The sequence below is a fragment of the Phyllostomus discolor genome, chromosome 2, assembly GCF_004126475.2.
Source record: "Phyllostomus discolor isolate MPI-MPIP mPhyDis1 chromosome 2, mPhyDis1.pri.v3, whole genome shotgun sequence".
Lineage (NCBI taxonomy): Eukaryota > Metazoa > Chordata > Mammalia > Chiroptera > Phyllostomidae > Phyllostomus > Phyllostomus discolor.
Window position 1 is genome coordinate 115,757,311 of NC_040904.2, and position 14,075 is coordinate 115,771,385.

The 14,075-nt window shown below is 38.0% G+C and overlaps 1 protein-coding gene across 8 annotated transcripts in view; it reads left to right on the forward strand.

The window, feature by feature from the left end:
- FRY (FRY microtubule binding protein) overlaps positions 1-14,075 on the forward strand; it is a 406,572-nt gene that overhangs the window by 347,811 nt on the left and 44,686 nt on the right. For all 8 annotated transcript variants that reach the window (XM_036018382.1, XM_036018387.1, XM_036018381.1 and 5 more), the window contains one exon: positions 1,297-1,380. In XM_036018382.1, the coding sequence (XP_035874275.1) occupies positions 1,297-1,380 (84 nt within the window). The remainder of the gene's footprint in view (positions 1-1,296; positions 1,381-14,075) is intronic.

Sequence of the window (14,075 nt, forward strand, 5' to 3'; positions counted from 1 at the left end):
ATATATGGAGAAACTATCCAGCACAGTGCCTCATACATACAAGTTACTGGTTTTTTGCTATTGTTATTGATCTTCTAGTGACCTGTCACAGGGCAAGAGTTCTGACATTCTACTATAACAGTTCCTATTGTCATCAATTTCTGTGGCTCCTTACCTGGTATTGCTTTCCAGCTTCTCAGTTATCAGTTAATAAACCAATCCTTTCATTCTTGTTGGTGAAGAAACCAGTCTTTTGATGCCGGGTGTTAACTTCAGTCCTTCAGTGTTTTTTTGTCTTCTGCCCAAAGTTCATTTTCACATCTGGATAGTTACTATTAGATGCTTAGGACTGGCAGACTCTGTAAATGGCTGAGCCAGCCCTGACTGCTGTGCCTCAGTTGACTGGGCATTGTCCTGCAAAGCAAAAGGTCATGGATTCAGTTCCTGCTCAGGGCACATACCTGAATTGCAGGTTTAGTCCCTGGTCAGGGTGTGTATGAGAGGCAACATCAATGTTGCTCTCTCACATCAATGTATCTCTCCCTCCTTTTCCCTCTCTATAAGTAAGTAAGTAAATATATAAATAAGTAAATGGTTGAACCATTATTATAATAGCCTTTCTTTCATTAAAGTAGACCTGCCCCCTCAGATCCCATCTCAATGTGACAGAGAAGTAGATGTGGCATGAGTCAGGTTGCATTGTCTGAATCACCCAGCCAGGGAGGAAGTGTTGGGCCTTAACCCAATTTCAATCATATGAAAGTTTTCTAACTCTATATGAATTTGTTTTAATTTATACATAAATTAGGAATGGTCTAGTGGAATTCTTCAGAGTAATATATCACAATGTTGAAATTTTATTTTTTTAATCCTCACCCAAGGATATTTTTTTATTGATTTTACAGAGAGAGGAAAGGATAAAGAGGGGTGGGGAAACATTGACATAAGAAAGAAACATTGATAAGTTGTCTCCCATTTGTGCCTCAACTGGGAACTGATGCTGCAGCCTAGGTATGTGCCCTGACCAGGAATCAAATCCCCAATTTTTTGGTGTATGGGACAACACTCAAACTAACTGAGCCACATGGCCAAGGCAAAGTTGTATTTTTTAATGAACATCACTGAGCCCACTTAAACAGATGGTTTTACTTCAAATAGTTCATCTTCAATCAAAAAGAATGATTTTCAAAAAGTCATTATAAGCAACTTTTCTGTTACTGTATTAAAAACTTAATCATTTTTTTCTGACAGAGGCAATGATAACACATTCTTAGAACATCACTGAATTTACCTATGTCTGTCTCCTTCTGACAACAGTGGCTGGCAAACTGTAAGGCAACATTTGCTGGGGGATCAAGAGATGGAGTAATTACCTGTCAGCCAGGAGATTCAGAAGAAAAGGTAAGAATAGTCTTCGAGAATTTACTTTTTCTGTACTCTGACATTGTGCGTTGGTTTTGATCCATCCGAGAATCACAGGACTTGAGAAAGAGGCAAAATGAGTCATCCATGCATCCACATGAAACCAGAAAAGTATAACAGAAGGAGGTTCAGGCCAAGCATGACTGTGTATTGATGGAATTTGGGGTGGAGGGGTCTTGTGTTTGGAAAGATAGAGGTAGAAAAATAACCTTTCTTCTGGACATTGCCTAACTATACTAATTATTTCCTAATAATTCTGTTCTTTATTCAAAATGTGAAACCAGTTTCATTGATCCATCACTAAATCCCTTGATTACTTCAATGAAGAGTCTTTGTTGACATTTCAGCACTCTGTTTTTCCATTTCTTTAAATTTTCAATTACAGTTGACATAATATATTAGTTTCAGGTGTACAACTTAATGATTAGACATTTATATAACTTATGAAATGATCTCCCCAATGAATCTAGTACCCACTTGACATTATGTGTAGATATCACAGTATTCCCTATGTTGTACTTTATATCCCTCTGACAGCAACTGCAAATTCCTACTTCTTACTCCCCTCACCTTTTTCACCCAGCCCCCAAACCCCTCCCATCTGGCAACCATCAATTTATTTTCTCTTTCTGTTTTGTTTGTTTCTTTAGTTTTTTAGATTTCACACATAGATGAAACAATATATTTGTCTTTCTCTGTCTGACATATTTCACTTAGCATAATGCCTTTTAAATCTATCCATGTTGTCACAACATGGCAAAATTTCATTTTTTTATGGCTGATTACTATTCCATTGTATGTATGTACCACAACTTCTTTATCCAACTGTATATTGGTAAAAGCTTAGGTTGCTTCCATATCTTCACTATTATAAATACTGCTGCAATGAACATAGGGATGCATATGTTTTTTCAAATTAGTGTTTTGGATTTCTTCAAATACCCAGAAGTAGGATTGCTGTGTCACATGTTAATTCTATTTTTAATATTTAGCAGAGCCTCCATACTGTTTTCCATAGTACCTGCACCAATTTACAATCCCACCAACAGTGCATGAGAGTTCCCTTTTCTCCACACCTCTGCCAACACTTGTTGTTTGTTCATTTACTGATGACGGCCATTCTGACAGATATGAGGTGATATCTCATTGTGGTTTTAATTTGCATTTCACTGATGATTAGTGAGACTGACATCTTTTCACATGTCTGTTTTCCATCTGAATGTCCTATTCAGGTCCTCTGCCCATTTTTTAATTTGATTGTTGTTTTGGTGTTAAGTTGCATGAGTGGCTTATATATTTTAGATATTAACCCCTTATTGGATATATCACTGATGAATATCTTCATCTATTTAGTAGATTGTCTTTTTGTTTTGTTGATGGTTTCTTTCACTGTGCAAAATCTCTTTATTTTGATATCATCCCATTTATTTATTTTTCTTTTTGTTTCATTGCCTCAGAAGACATACTAAAATATTACTAATAGTCATGTCAAAGAGTTTACTGCCTATGTTTTCCTCATAGCTTTAAGGCTTGGGATCTTACATTTAAGTTCTAATATACTTTGAATTTATTCTTGTATACAGTGTAAGAGAGTGGTCTAGTTTCATTCTTTTGCATGTGTCTCCCCAGTTTTCCCAGCACCATTTATTGAAGAGACTTTTTTAAAAGATTTTATTTATTTATTTTTAGAGAGGGAAGGGGGGAGAGAGAAAAACATCACTGTGCGGTTGCTGGGGGCTGTGGCCTGCAACCCAGGCATGTACCTTGACTGGGAATTGAACCTGCGACACTTTGGTTCACAACCCACGCTCAATCCACTAAGCTATGCCAGCCAGGGCTGAAGAGACTTTCTTTATCCCATTGATTATTCTTGCTTCCTTTGGCATAGTTTAATTAACCATATAGGCATGGGTTTATTTCCAGGCTCTCAATTCTGTTTCATTGATCCATGTGTCTGTTTTTATGCCAGTACCATCTGGTTGATTGCAATAGCCTTATACTATAGTTTGATATCAGGTAGTGTGACACCTCTGATTTTGTTCTTCTCAGGCTTTAGCTATTCAGCATTGTGGTTCTATATAAATTTTAGGATTCTTTTGTTGTAGTTCCATGAAAAATTCCATTAGTATTTTGATAGAGATTGTATTGAGTATATAGACTGCTCTGGGTAGTATGGATATATAACAATGTTAAAGCATAGTATATGCTTCTATTTATTTGTACATTTTTCAATTTCTTCAATGACTTATAACCTTATGAGGACAGATATTTTACCTCCTTGTTTAAATTTATTCCTAGGTATTTAATTTCTTTGATACAGTTATAAGTGAGGTTGTTTTCTTAATTTCACTTTCTGATATTTTGTTATTGTTCTATACAAATGCAACTGATTTCTGAATATTAATTTTGTTTCCTGCTACATTATTGAATTAATTCATTAATTTGTAGGTTTTTTGGTGGAATCTTCAGGGTTCTCTATAAAAAGTATCATGCCGTCTTCAAATAATGGTGGTTTTACTTCTTCCTTTCTAATTTGGATGTCTTTCATTTCTTTTTCTTTTCTGATTACTGTGGCTAGGACTCCCAACACTATGTTGAATGAAAGTGATGAAAGAGGACATCCTTGTTTTGTTCATGATCTCTGCTCCATTGAGTGGGTTTGTCATACAAGGTCTGTCCAGAAGGTATCCAGCCATGTAATATGAAAAAATAGAGAACCACAGCAAAAATTACAATTAGACTACAAAATAATTATCACCCAGAATCATTAGAAAATCAAGCTGTGTGAAAGTCCAACAACCAAGGAATTAGAGAAGTCACATTTGTCCAAGTAGGTAGGAAGGGCAAAGACACAAAGAGACAGGGAGACATGGAGACACAGAAGAGGTGGTCCCACACCTACATGTGATGGGTAAAAATGTGGAGGGATCCCAGTCCCATACCAGACCACCCAGCCCAGGGTTCCAGTGACAGGAAGATAAGTCCCCATAACTTCTGGCTGTAAAAACCAGTGGGAGTTGGGGCAGTGGAAGACTGCAGGACTCTCAGGAGTCTCCTTTTAAAGGGCCCTCAATGGACTTAGGACTTACAAAGACTCACTCCCTCTGGACTACAGCACTGGGAGAGCAGCTAGAAGGGCACCAGCAGAATACGAGGAGAAATTAAAGTGTCTGGCATCAGGGCAAGTTCAGGGGACAGCTTCCACCTGGACAAAATTCCAGAGGCCAGGCAGCAGTATTGTCCCCTTCCTGCACCCTCCCCCATACAGAGCCACAGAGTAGCAACACCATATCTGAGACTCTGTCAACCTGGTTTCCAAAGGCTGCCCCACCTTGGCAATTACTTAAGGCTCCACCCCATCCAAATTATGGGTGCACTTATATATAATAGGCCATGTTACTAAGACAAGGAGTCAAAGCATCTCTACCTAATACATAGAAACGAACATAGGAAGACTGCCAAAATGAGGAAACCAAGAAATATGGCTCAAATGAAAGAACAGAACAAAACTCCAGAAAAAGAACTAAACTAAATGGAGGTAAGCAATCAACCAGACACAAAGATCAAAACACTGGTTATTAAGATGCTCAAAGAACTCATCGGGTACTTTACAGAATAAAAATGGCCCAGACAGAAATGAAGGTTATACTAAGTGAAGTAAAGAAAAATTTACAGGGAATCAATAGAGGAGTGGATGAAGCCAAGAATCAAATCAATAATTTGGAACACAGGAAGAAAAAAATCATTCAGTCAGAACAGCAAGAAGAAAACAGAATTTTTTTTAAAAATGAGGAATAGGCTAAAAGCCTCTGGGAAAACTTCAAACCTACCAACATTGAGATCATAGGAGTGCCAGAAAGAGAAGAGAAAGAGCAAGAAATTGACAACTTATTTGAAAAAATAATGAGACTTCCCTAATTTGATGAAGGAAATAGACATACCAGTTCAGGAAGCACAGAGTCCCAAAAAAGATGTAGATGAAGAGAACCACACCAAGATACATCATAATTAAAATGCTAAAAGTTAAAGATAAAGAGAGAATCTTAAAAGCAGAAAGAGGAAAGCAGATAGTTACCTACAAAGAGATTCCCATAAAGACTGTCAGCTGATTTCTCAAAAGAAACTTTGCAGGCTAGAATGGACTGGCAAGAAGTATTCAAAGTTATGAAAAGCAAGGTCTACAACCTAAATTACTCTATCCAGCAAAGCTATCATTTAGAATTGAAGGGCACATAAAGTACTTTCTAGATAAGGTCAAATTAAAGGAGTTCATCATCACCAAGCCATTATTATATGAATTGTTAAAGGCACTTATTTAAGAAAAAGAAGATCAAAACTATGAACAGTAAAATGGAAGTAAATTCACAATTATCAGTATTTGAATCTAAAAAACAAAACAAGCAAATAAGGAGTATGGAAACAGAATCATAGATATGGAGATCATTTGGAGGGTTATCAGTTGGGAAGGAGAAAGGGGAGAATGGGAGGAAGGTGCAGGGATTCAGAACTATAAATTGGTAGTTATAGAATAGACAGGGGGGTGTTAAGTATAGGAAATGAAGAAGCCAAAGAAGTTATATGCATGACCCATGGACATGAAATAAGGGGGAGGATTGCCAGAAACAATGGGGGGTACAAGATGGAGGGGTGCAAAGGGGGAAACATTGGGACAACTGTAATACCATAATCAATAAAACATATTAAAAAATAAAAATAGAGGAATTTATTGAAGAAGATACTAGATACAAGAAATGTTGTACATAGGACAATGACTCATCAGTCCCCTTCAAATAGGTACCTTGGGACCTCAAACAGTTCTACCAGTCACCATCAGCTGCCCCATCATATTTCCCTGTCTCTCATAGACAGTCTGAAATCTCTTCTCTTTCAAAGGTGATTTTAGTTTTGGAAAAAGCCAGAAGTCACAGGGTGCCAAATCTGGCCTGTAGGAGGCTGTGTCACCTGGGTGATTTGATGTTTTGCCAAAAAACTCTGCACCAGACATGATGCATGAGTTGGCGCATTGTGAGGAAGCTGCCAATCACCAGTTGCCTTTAGCTGCAACCTTTTGAAACTATCCAAATAGTTTCTGCAGAGGGATGTTCAAGCTTAATGCAACATTTCATGCAGATTCATTGCTCTGCTTGCTCAGTCATTATGAATGTGATGTGCCACACAGTACACATGCTCACTCAATGGCGTTTACTATCCCCACTGATTATTACAGTAAAGTTGTCATTGTTCATGCATCTGCATTCCAGTTCACTCTCCTTGGCTGCCAGTTTACATCAATGCCACGCAAACCATTCCTCATTATATTAACAATGGCTGGACTTTTCCTGGACAGTTCTTGTATATGCCCTTTGTTATGTTGAGGTATGTTCCCTCTATTCACACTTTGCTGACAATTTTTGTCATAAATGGATGCTGGATTTTGTCAAATGCTTTTCTGCACTTATTAATATAATTATGTGATTTTCATTCTTCATTTTGTTTATGTGTTGTATTATGTTAACTAATTTGAAAATATTGAAACAATTTTGCATCCCAGGAATAAATCCCACTTGATCATGGTGTATGACCTTTTTCATGTATTGCTGAATTTGATTTGCTAATATTTTTTGAGAATTTGCTTCTATGCTCATTATGAATGTTAGCCTTTATTTTCATTTTGTGTAGTATCTTTGTCTGAATTTGTATGGGTAATGCTGGCCTGATAGAATGTGGCTGGGTGACTTCCTTCCTCTTCAACTTTTTTGAATAGTTTAAGGATAGGTGTTAATTTGTACTTGAATGCTTGGCAAAATTCAACTGTGAAGCCAGCTGGTGCAGAACTTCATTTGTTGTGAGTGTTTCAATTACTAACTCAATTTTGTTTACAGTTATTGGTCTAGTCATACTGATTCAGCCTTGGAAGATTGGATGTGTCTAGGAATGTATCCACCTCTTCCAGATTGTCCAATTTGTTGGCATATAATTTTTCATAGTATTTCTGTGATGTCAGTTGTCATTTCTCTTTCATTTTTTATTTTATTTATTTGGGCCTTCTCTCTTTTTTCTTCATTAGACTGGCTAAAGGTTTATCAACTTTGTTTATCTTTTCAAAGAACCAACTATTGGTTTCTTGATCCTTTTTTTCACTATATTTCATTGAATTCTATTCTGATCTTTATTATTTTATTACCTCTACTTACTTTGTTTTGTTCTTTTTCTAGTTCCTTTAGGTGTAAGGTTAAATTGTTTGAGATTTTTTGTTTGTTGAGGTAAGCCTTCATTACTTTTTCACTGTGTCCTACAGATATAGGGTCATTATATTTTCATTTTCATTTGTCTCACAGTATCTTTTAACTTCTTCTTTGATATTGTTGTGAAACCATTCATTGTTTAGTAGCATGTTATTTAGCCTCCACGTTTTGTGTGCTTTGCAGTTTTCATCTTGTAATTGACTTCTCATTTCATATCATTGTGGTTGAAGAAGATACTTAATATGATTTAAATCTTCTTAAATTTCTCTTATGATTTATCTTCTTAAATTTTTTGTAGCCTTAACATGAAGTCTATCCTGGAAAATGTTCCATGTGTACTTGAAAAGAATGTATATTCTGCTGCTTGGGATGAAAAGTTCTAAAAATATGAAGTCTATCTGGATTAATGTCATTTAAGGCTGCTGTTTTCTTGGTGGTTTTTCTGTCTGGAAGATCTATTCAGTGATGTCAATGGGGTGTTAAAAGTCCCCTACTATGACTGTTATTGTCAGTCTCTTCCTTTATGTTCATCAATATTTGATTTACTTATTTAGATGCTTATCCATTGACATATAGATGTTTACAAGGGATTTATCCTCTTGTTGCATTAGTCCCTTTATCACTATAAAATGCCCTTCTTTGTCTATTGTTACATCTCTTGTTTTAAAGACTTTTTTGTCTGATTTAAATATTGCTATCCCTGCTTTTCTTCATTTCTATTTGCGTAAAATGTCTTTTTCTATCCCTTTACATCTAGTCTGCATGTCTTTCAATTTGAAGTGGGTGTCTTCTAGACAACATATGTATGTGTTGTGTTTTCTTATCCATTCAGCTACTCTATATATTTTGATTGGAACATTTAGTCCAGTTACATTTAAAATAATTATTGAGGAGGGGAGGGGTGGGTAGAAAACACAGACAACTGTAATTGAACAACAATAAAATAATTTATATTAAAAAATAACTCCATCTGATCTGGTGTGTCATTAAGAATAAAAATAAAAGAATTAAGCCCTGGCTGGCGTAGCTCAGTGGATTGAGCGCAGGCTGTGAACTGAAGTGTCCCAGGTTTGATTCCCAGTCAGGGTACATGCCTGGGTTGCAGGCCATGACCCCCAGCAACCACACATTGATGTTTCTCTCTCTCTCTCTCTCTATCTCCCTCTCTTCCCTCTCTAAAAATAAATAAATAAAATCTTTTTAAAAAAAGAATAAAGTACTTATTCATAGGGATAGAATTATTGACATTTTATTCACTTTTATGATTTGTTTGTAGTTCTTATTTGTTCCTTTCTTATTCTCTTGCTCACTTCTCTTGTACATTAACCACTTTTTATACTCTTATGTTTAGATTCCTTTCTCTTTATTTCTTGTATAGCTCTTACAGGCTTTTGGTTTAGTTACCATGTACCTCATGTGTAGTAAGCTATTTTTATAGAAGTCTGTTTTAAGTTGATGATCACTCAAGTGCAAACACATTCTAAAATTACTGCAATTTTTTATTGCTTCCATGTTTATATTTTTGTCATTTTTACTTCTTTTGTGTATGTTTGTGTGTCCCTTAATTTACTGTTGTCATTACAAATGATCTTTCTAGTTTTGTCTTTTAATCTTTGTGACAGCTTCATAGTTGCTTGATACTGTTTTCACTAAATGTCTTTGTCAGTGATAATTTTTCTTTGCTGTATTTTCTTATTTATATTTTTTTAATCTTTTCTTTCTCACTAGAAAAGTCCCCTTTAACATTTCTTGCTATACCACTTTAGTGGCGAGGAACTCCTTTAGCTGTTTCTTGTCTGGGAAGCTCTTTATCTCTTCTTCAATTCTAAATGATAGCTTTGTCAGGTAGAGTAATCTTGGTTGTAGGCCCTTTTTTTCCAGGACTTTGAATATTTCATGCCAGTCCTTTCCGGTCTGCAAAGTTTCTTGTTAAGAAATCAGTTGACAGTCTTATGGAGTTACCTTGTAGATAGCTGACTACTTTTCTCATGCTGCTTTTAAGGTTCTCTCTTTGTCTTTAACCTTTGCCATTTTAATTATGCTGTGCCTCTTTGGGTTCATCTTTTTGGGGACTCTCTGCACTTCCTGGACTTGTGTGTCTTCTTTCTTCACCAGGTAGGGACATGACTTTCAATCCCTTGCTCTTTCTTTTCTTTTTTTTTCTTTTCTTTTTTTTTTTTTTTTAGATTTTATTTATTTATTTGTAGAGAGAGAGGAAGGGAAAGAGAAAGAGAGGAAGAGAAATATCAATGTGTGGTTGCCTCTCATGCAACCGCCACTGGGGACCTGGCCTGCAACCCAGGCATGTGCCCTGACTGGGAATTGAACCAGCAACCCCTTGGTTTGCAGCCCAGACTCAATCCGCTAAGCTACACCAGCCAGGTCCCTTTTCTCCTTATAGAACCCTTATGATGCAAATATTGGTACACTTGATGTTGTCCCAGAGGTCCCTTAAACTATCCTCATTTTTTTCTTTATTCCTTCTGTTGTTCTGATTGGGTGTTTTTCACTACCTTGTCTTTCAGATCACTGATTTGATCATCTACTTCATCTACTTTCTGTTAATTCCCTCTAATGTATCTTCATTTTAGTTTACTGTATGCATTTCTGACTGGTTCTTTTTATTTCTATTGATATGAAACCTAGGTTCAGCTGCCTGCCACTTGAAAGCCCATACACAAGAGACAGGGGCTGATGGGAAGAAAAAATGATTTATTCAAGAGCCAGAAGCCTGAGGTGATGGGGGATTCTTGTCACAAAGACCATTTTAACATCTCAGGGCAGGCAGGGTTTTTACAAGTGGGGAAGGGAAAAGCAGAACTAAGGATACTGGAAGAGGTTGTAAGCTGTCATGGAAGGTGCCATGTGCAAGTCAGCACCATCTGCTCCTATAACTATCTTGAAGTCGGTCAAGTGATGGTCTGGTTTTCATCAATCAAAGGTGAACAAATCTCCTGAAGTCAAAATGCCTGAAGGCTGGAGTCTGCTTCCTTTGAAGTTAGCTCCTATAATCCTTTAAGCAAATAGGTTGTTTATCCACATCTACATATGAATTTAAAAGTCATCAGTTATAGAACGATGTTTTTAAAATTGTGGGTGGGTTACACTATCTCATTTTTTATGTTTCCTATCTCTTTGTTGAAGTTCCCACTGAGTTCATCTATTCTTCCCCTATGTTCATTCAGCATCCTTATAACCAGTTTTTTTATTTCTATATCTGATAGATTTTTTTTGTCTCCATTTCATTTAGCTCTTTTTCTGGAGTTTTTTTTTCCTGCTTTCTTCATTTCAACAAGTTTCTTTGTCTCCTCATTTTAACTGCCTCCCTGGGTTTGTTCCTGTGTACTAGGTAGAGCTGTTACATCTCTCAGGCTTGACAGAGTATCTTTATGTAGCTGGTTTCTGTTGGGTCCAGTGGCACAGTCTCCCATGTCACCTGAACTGGGCATTACAGTGTTGTCCCTTGTGAGTTAATGTATACCTTCCTGTTTTACTTGAGTCATATCAGAGGATATGACTCAAGTAAAACAGGCATATCAGAGGATATAACTGACCCTCAGTCTGACTGGCTGTGAGAGTTTTCCATGACTAGCCAACAAGCTGTTGTGTGAGGGCTAACCCCATAGATCAGGAGTCACTATAGCCAGGCAGTGAGGCCTGCTGAGTCTGCCCTTCTGGAGTATTGTTTGTGGAGCTAGTTGGGTGGGGCTCTGGTGTGTTCTAAAGCCAGCCACCAGGTATCTTGGGTTTGGAGCTGCCTAGGAGGACCTCTGGTGCAGACCAAGGTCAGCCACTGCTTATGCCTGGCTTTGGCTACCTTGTAGGAGTTGCAAAGAGCTCTGCAGTTGGTTGCCACTTGTGCTGGGATTGAAGGCACTTGGGAGAGGTTATGCTGTAAACCAAGGCCAGCTGCCATGTGTGCTGGACTTTGTTGTTGTTGTTTTTAAGTATATTTTATTGATTATGCTATTACACTTTTCCCAATTTTTTTCTTCCCTTTATCCATCCTCCACCCTGCAACCTCCCTCCCACCAGCATTCCCCACCCCTTAGTTCATGTCCATGGGTTGTACATATAGGTTCCTTGGCTTCTCTGTTTCCTATACCATTCTTTACCTCTACCAATCTATTTTATGCCTACCAATTCTGTTTCTTATTCCCTGTACATTTCTCCCTCCGCCCATTTTCCCTCTGCCCCTCCCAAATAATAACCCTCCATGTGATCTCCATTTCTCTGGTTCTGTTCTAGTTGTTTGCTTAGTTTTTATTTTTGTTTTTTAGGTCCAGTTGTTGATAGTATGAATTTGTTCTGATTTTACTGTTCATAGTTTTTGATGTTCTTCTATTTCTTACATAAGTCCCTTTAACATTTCAGATTCTAAGAACTTGGTAATGATGAACTCCTTTAACTTTACCTTATCTGGGAAGTAATTTGTCTGCCCATCCATTCTAAATGATAGCTTTGCTGGGTAGAGTAATCTTGGATGCAGGTCCTTGACTTTCATGACTTCAAAATACTTCTTTCCAGCCCCTTCTTGCCTATAGGTTGTTTTTTAGAAATCAGTTGATCGTCTTATGGACACTCTTTTGTAGATAACTCTTTCCTTTCCCCTTGCCACTTTTAAGATTCTCTCCTTATCTTTAATTTTGGGTAACTTAATGATGATGTGCCTTGGTGTGTGCTTTCTTAATTCCAACTTCTTTGGGACTCCCTGGGCATCCTGAACTTCCTGGAAGTCTGTTTTCTTTGCCAAATTGGGGAAGTTTTCCTTCATTATTTGTTGAAATAAGTTTTCAATTTCTTGCTCTTCCTTTTCTCCCTCTGGCACCCCTATGATTCAGATGTTGGAACATTTAAAGGTGTCCTGGAGGTTCCTAAGTCTTTCCTCATTTTTTTTTTTAATTCTTGTTTCTTCATTCTGTTCTGGTTGACTGTGAACCAGACTGATTCACAGTCTGGTGAACTGTTGACTGTTTATTTCTTCCTTCTGGTCCAAATTGTTGATTTGAGTCCCAGTTTCCTTCCTTTCACTGTTGGTTCCCTGTGCATTTTCCTTTGTTTCACTTTTCAGAGCTTTTACTTTTTCCTCTATTTTACAACCATACTCAGCCATTTCTGTGAGGATCCTGATTACCAGTGTTTTGAACTCTGCATCAGATAGATTGGCTATCTCTTCATCACTTAGCTCTTTTTCTGGAGTTTTGATCTGTTCTTTCATTTGGGCCATATTTCTTTGTCTTGGCACAACTGTTATGTTGTAATGGGGTGGAACTTTAGGTATTCGCTAGGGTAAGGCAACCCTCTTTGCTGTGTTGTGGTGCTGTCTATGGGGGAGGGGTCGGAAAGGGAACAATTCCAGTCACTTGTCTCACTCTAGCCCCACTTTTCAATGAAAATCCCACTCTCCTGTGAGACTGGGATTTCCTCCCACCATCTCAACCCCCGCAGTATTTTAGAGTTAGTTTTGAATCTTTAGTTTCCTATTCAGCTAGCACTGCCTCGCCCATGTGGTCTGCCACCTTGCCATGTGCCCTCTCTGCTTGGCTGCTCATCTCTGTCTCCACCCCTCCTACCAGTCTGGATGAATGTTTCTTTAACTTCTTAGTTTTCAGAGGACCATGCAGTTTGATTTTCTGGCACTTCTGGTTGCTTATTGGTTTAAATTGGTTGTTATTCTTCTTTTGGTTGTGCAAAGAAGTGAAGTGTTTCTACGTCTGCCTCCATCTTGGCTGGAACCCAAAATTTAATATGGACTTTGGGACCTTTGATCAGCACCACAATGTGTGCTAAGGCCAGCCAACACTCATGCAAGTCTTGTGATCATTTAATTGAACCTATGTTCAAACCAAGGCTAGCTTCTACTTATGCCATACTTAGGGCCACCTGATGGGAGTCACAATGCAAGTTATGACCAGTCACCACTTGTGCCAGGCTTAGGACCACATAGCTAGAGGTACAGAGCATGCCACAGCTGCCACTGTTTGTTTGGGGTTTGTGGATGTTTGACAGATTTTGGGAAAGTCCACAGTATGTGCCAAAGTAGGCCACTTATGTGGAAAAGTGCCTGAAAGAGCTTTGTGCCAGGTGCACAGGTTGGGTGGGGCAGATTAATGGCATTAGCCACATTGATGGAAATCTCAGATTTGACAGCGTCCTGTGACCAGCTGGCTGGGTGGGGAGAGAATGCAACAAAAAGCAGTGGCACCTGCTAGCAATTCTGACTCCAAGGAAAGCTGCCTTGACCTCTGCCCTTCTAGTCATCACCCTGAAGTTAGTCAATTTAGTTCCTTCCTGTAGGTTCCCGACACTTTTTGAGCTGCTTCCCCTGTGCTAAAAGCTCATAGCAAGCAAGTTTGTGAGTAAATCTGCATGGGTGCCTCAAGAGAAGCACCTCAGTCTTCAGACAGCCCTCCATCTCACTCAGATGGG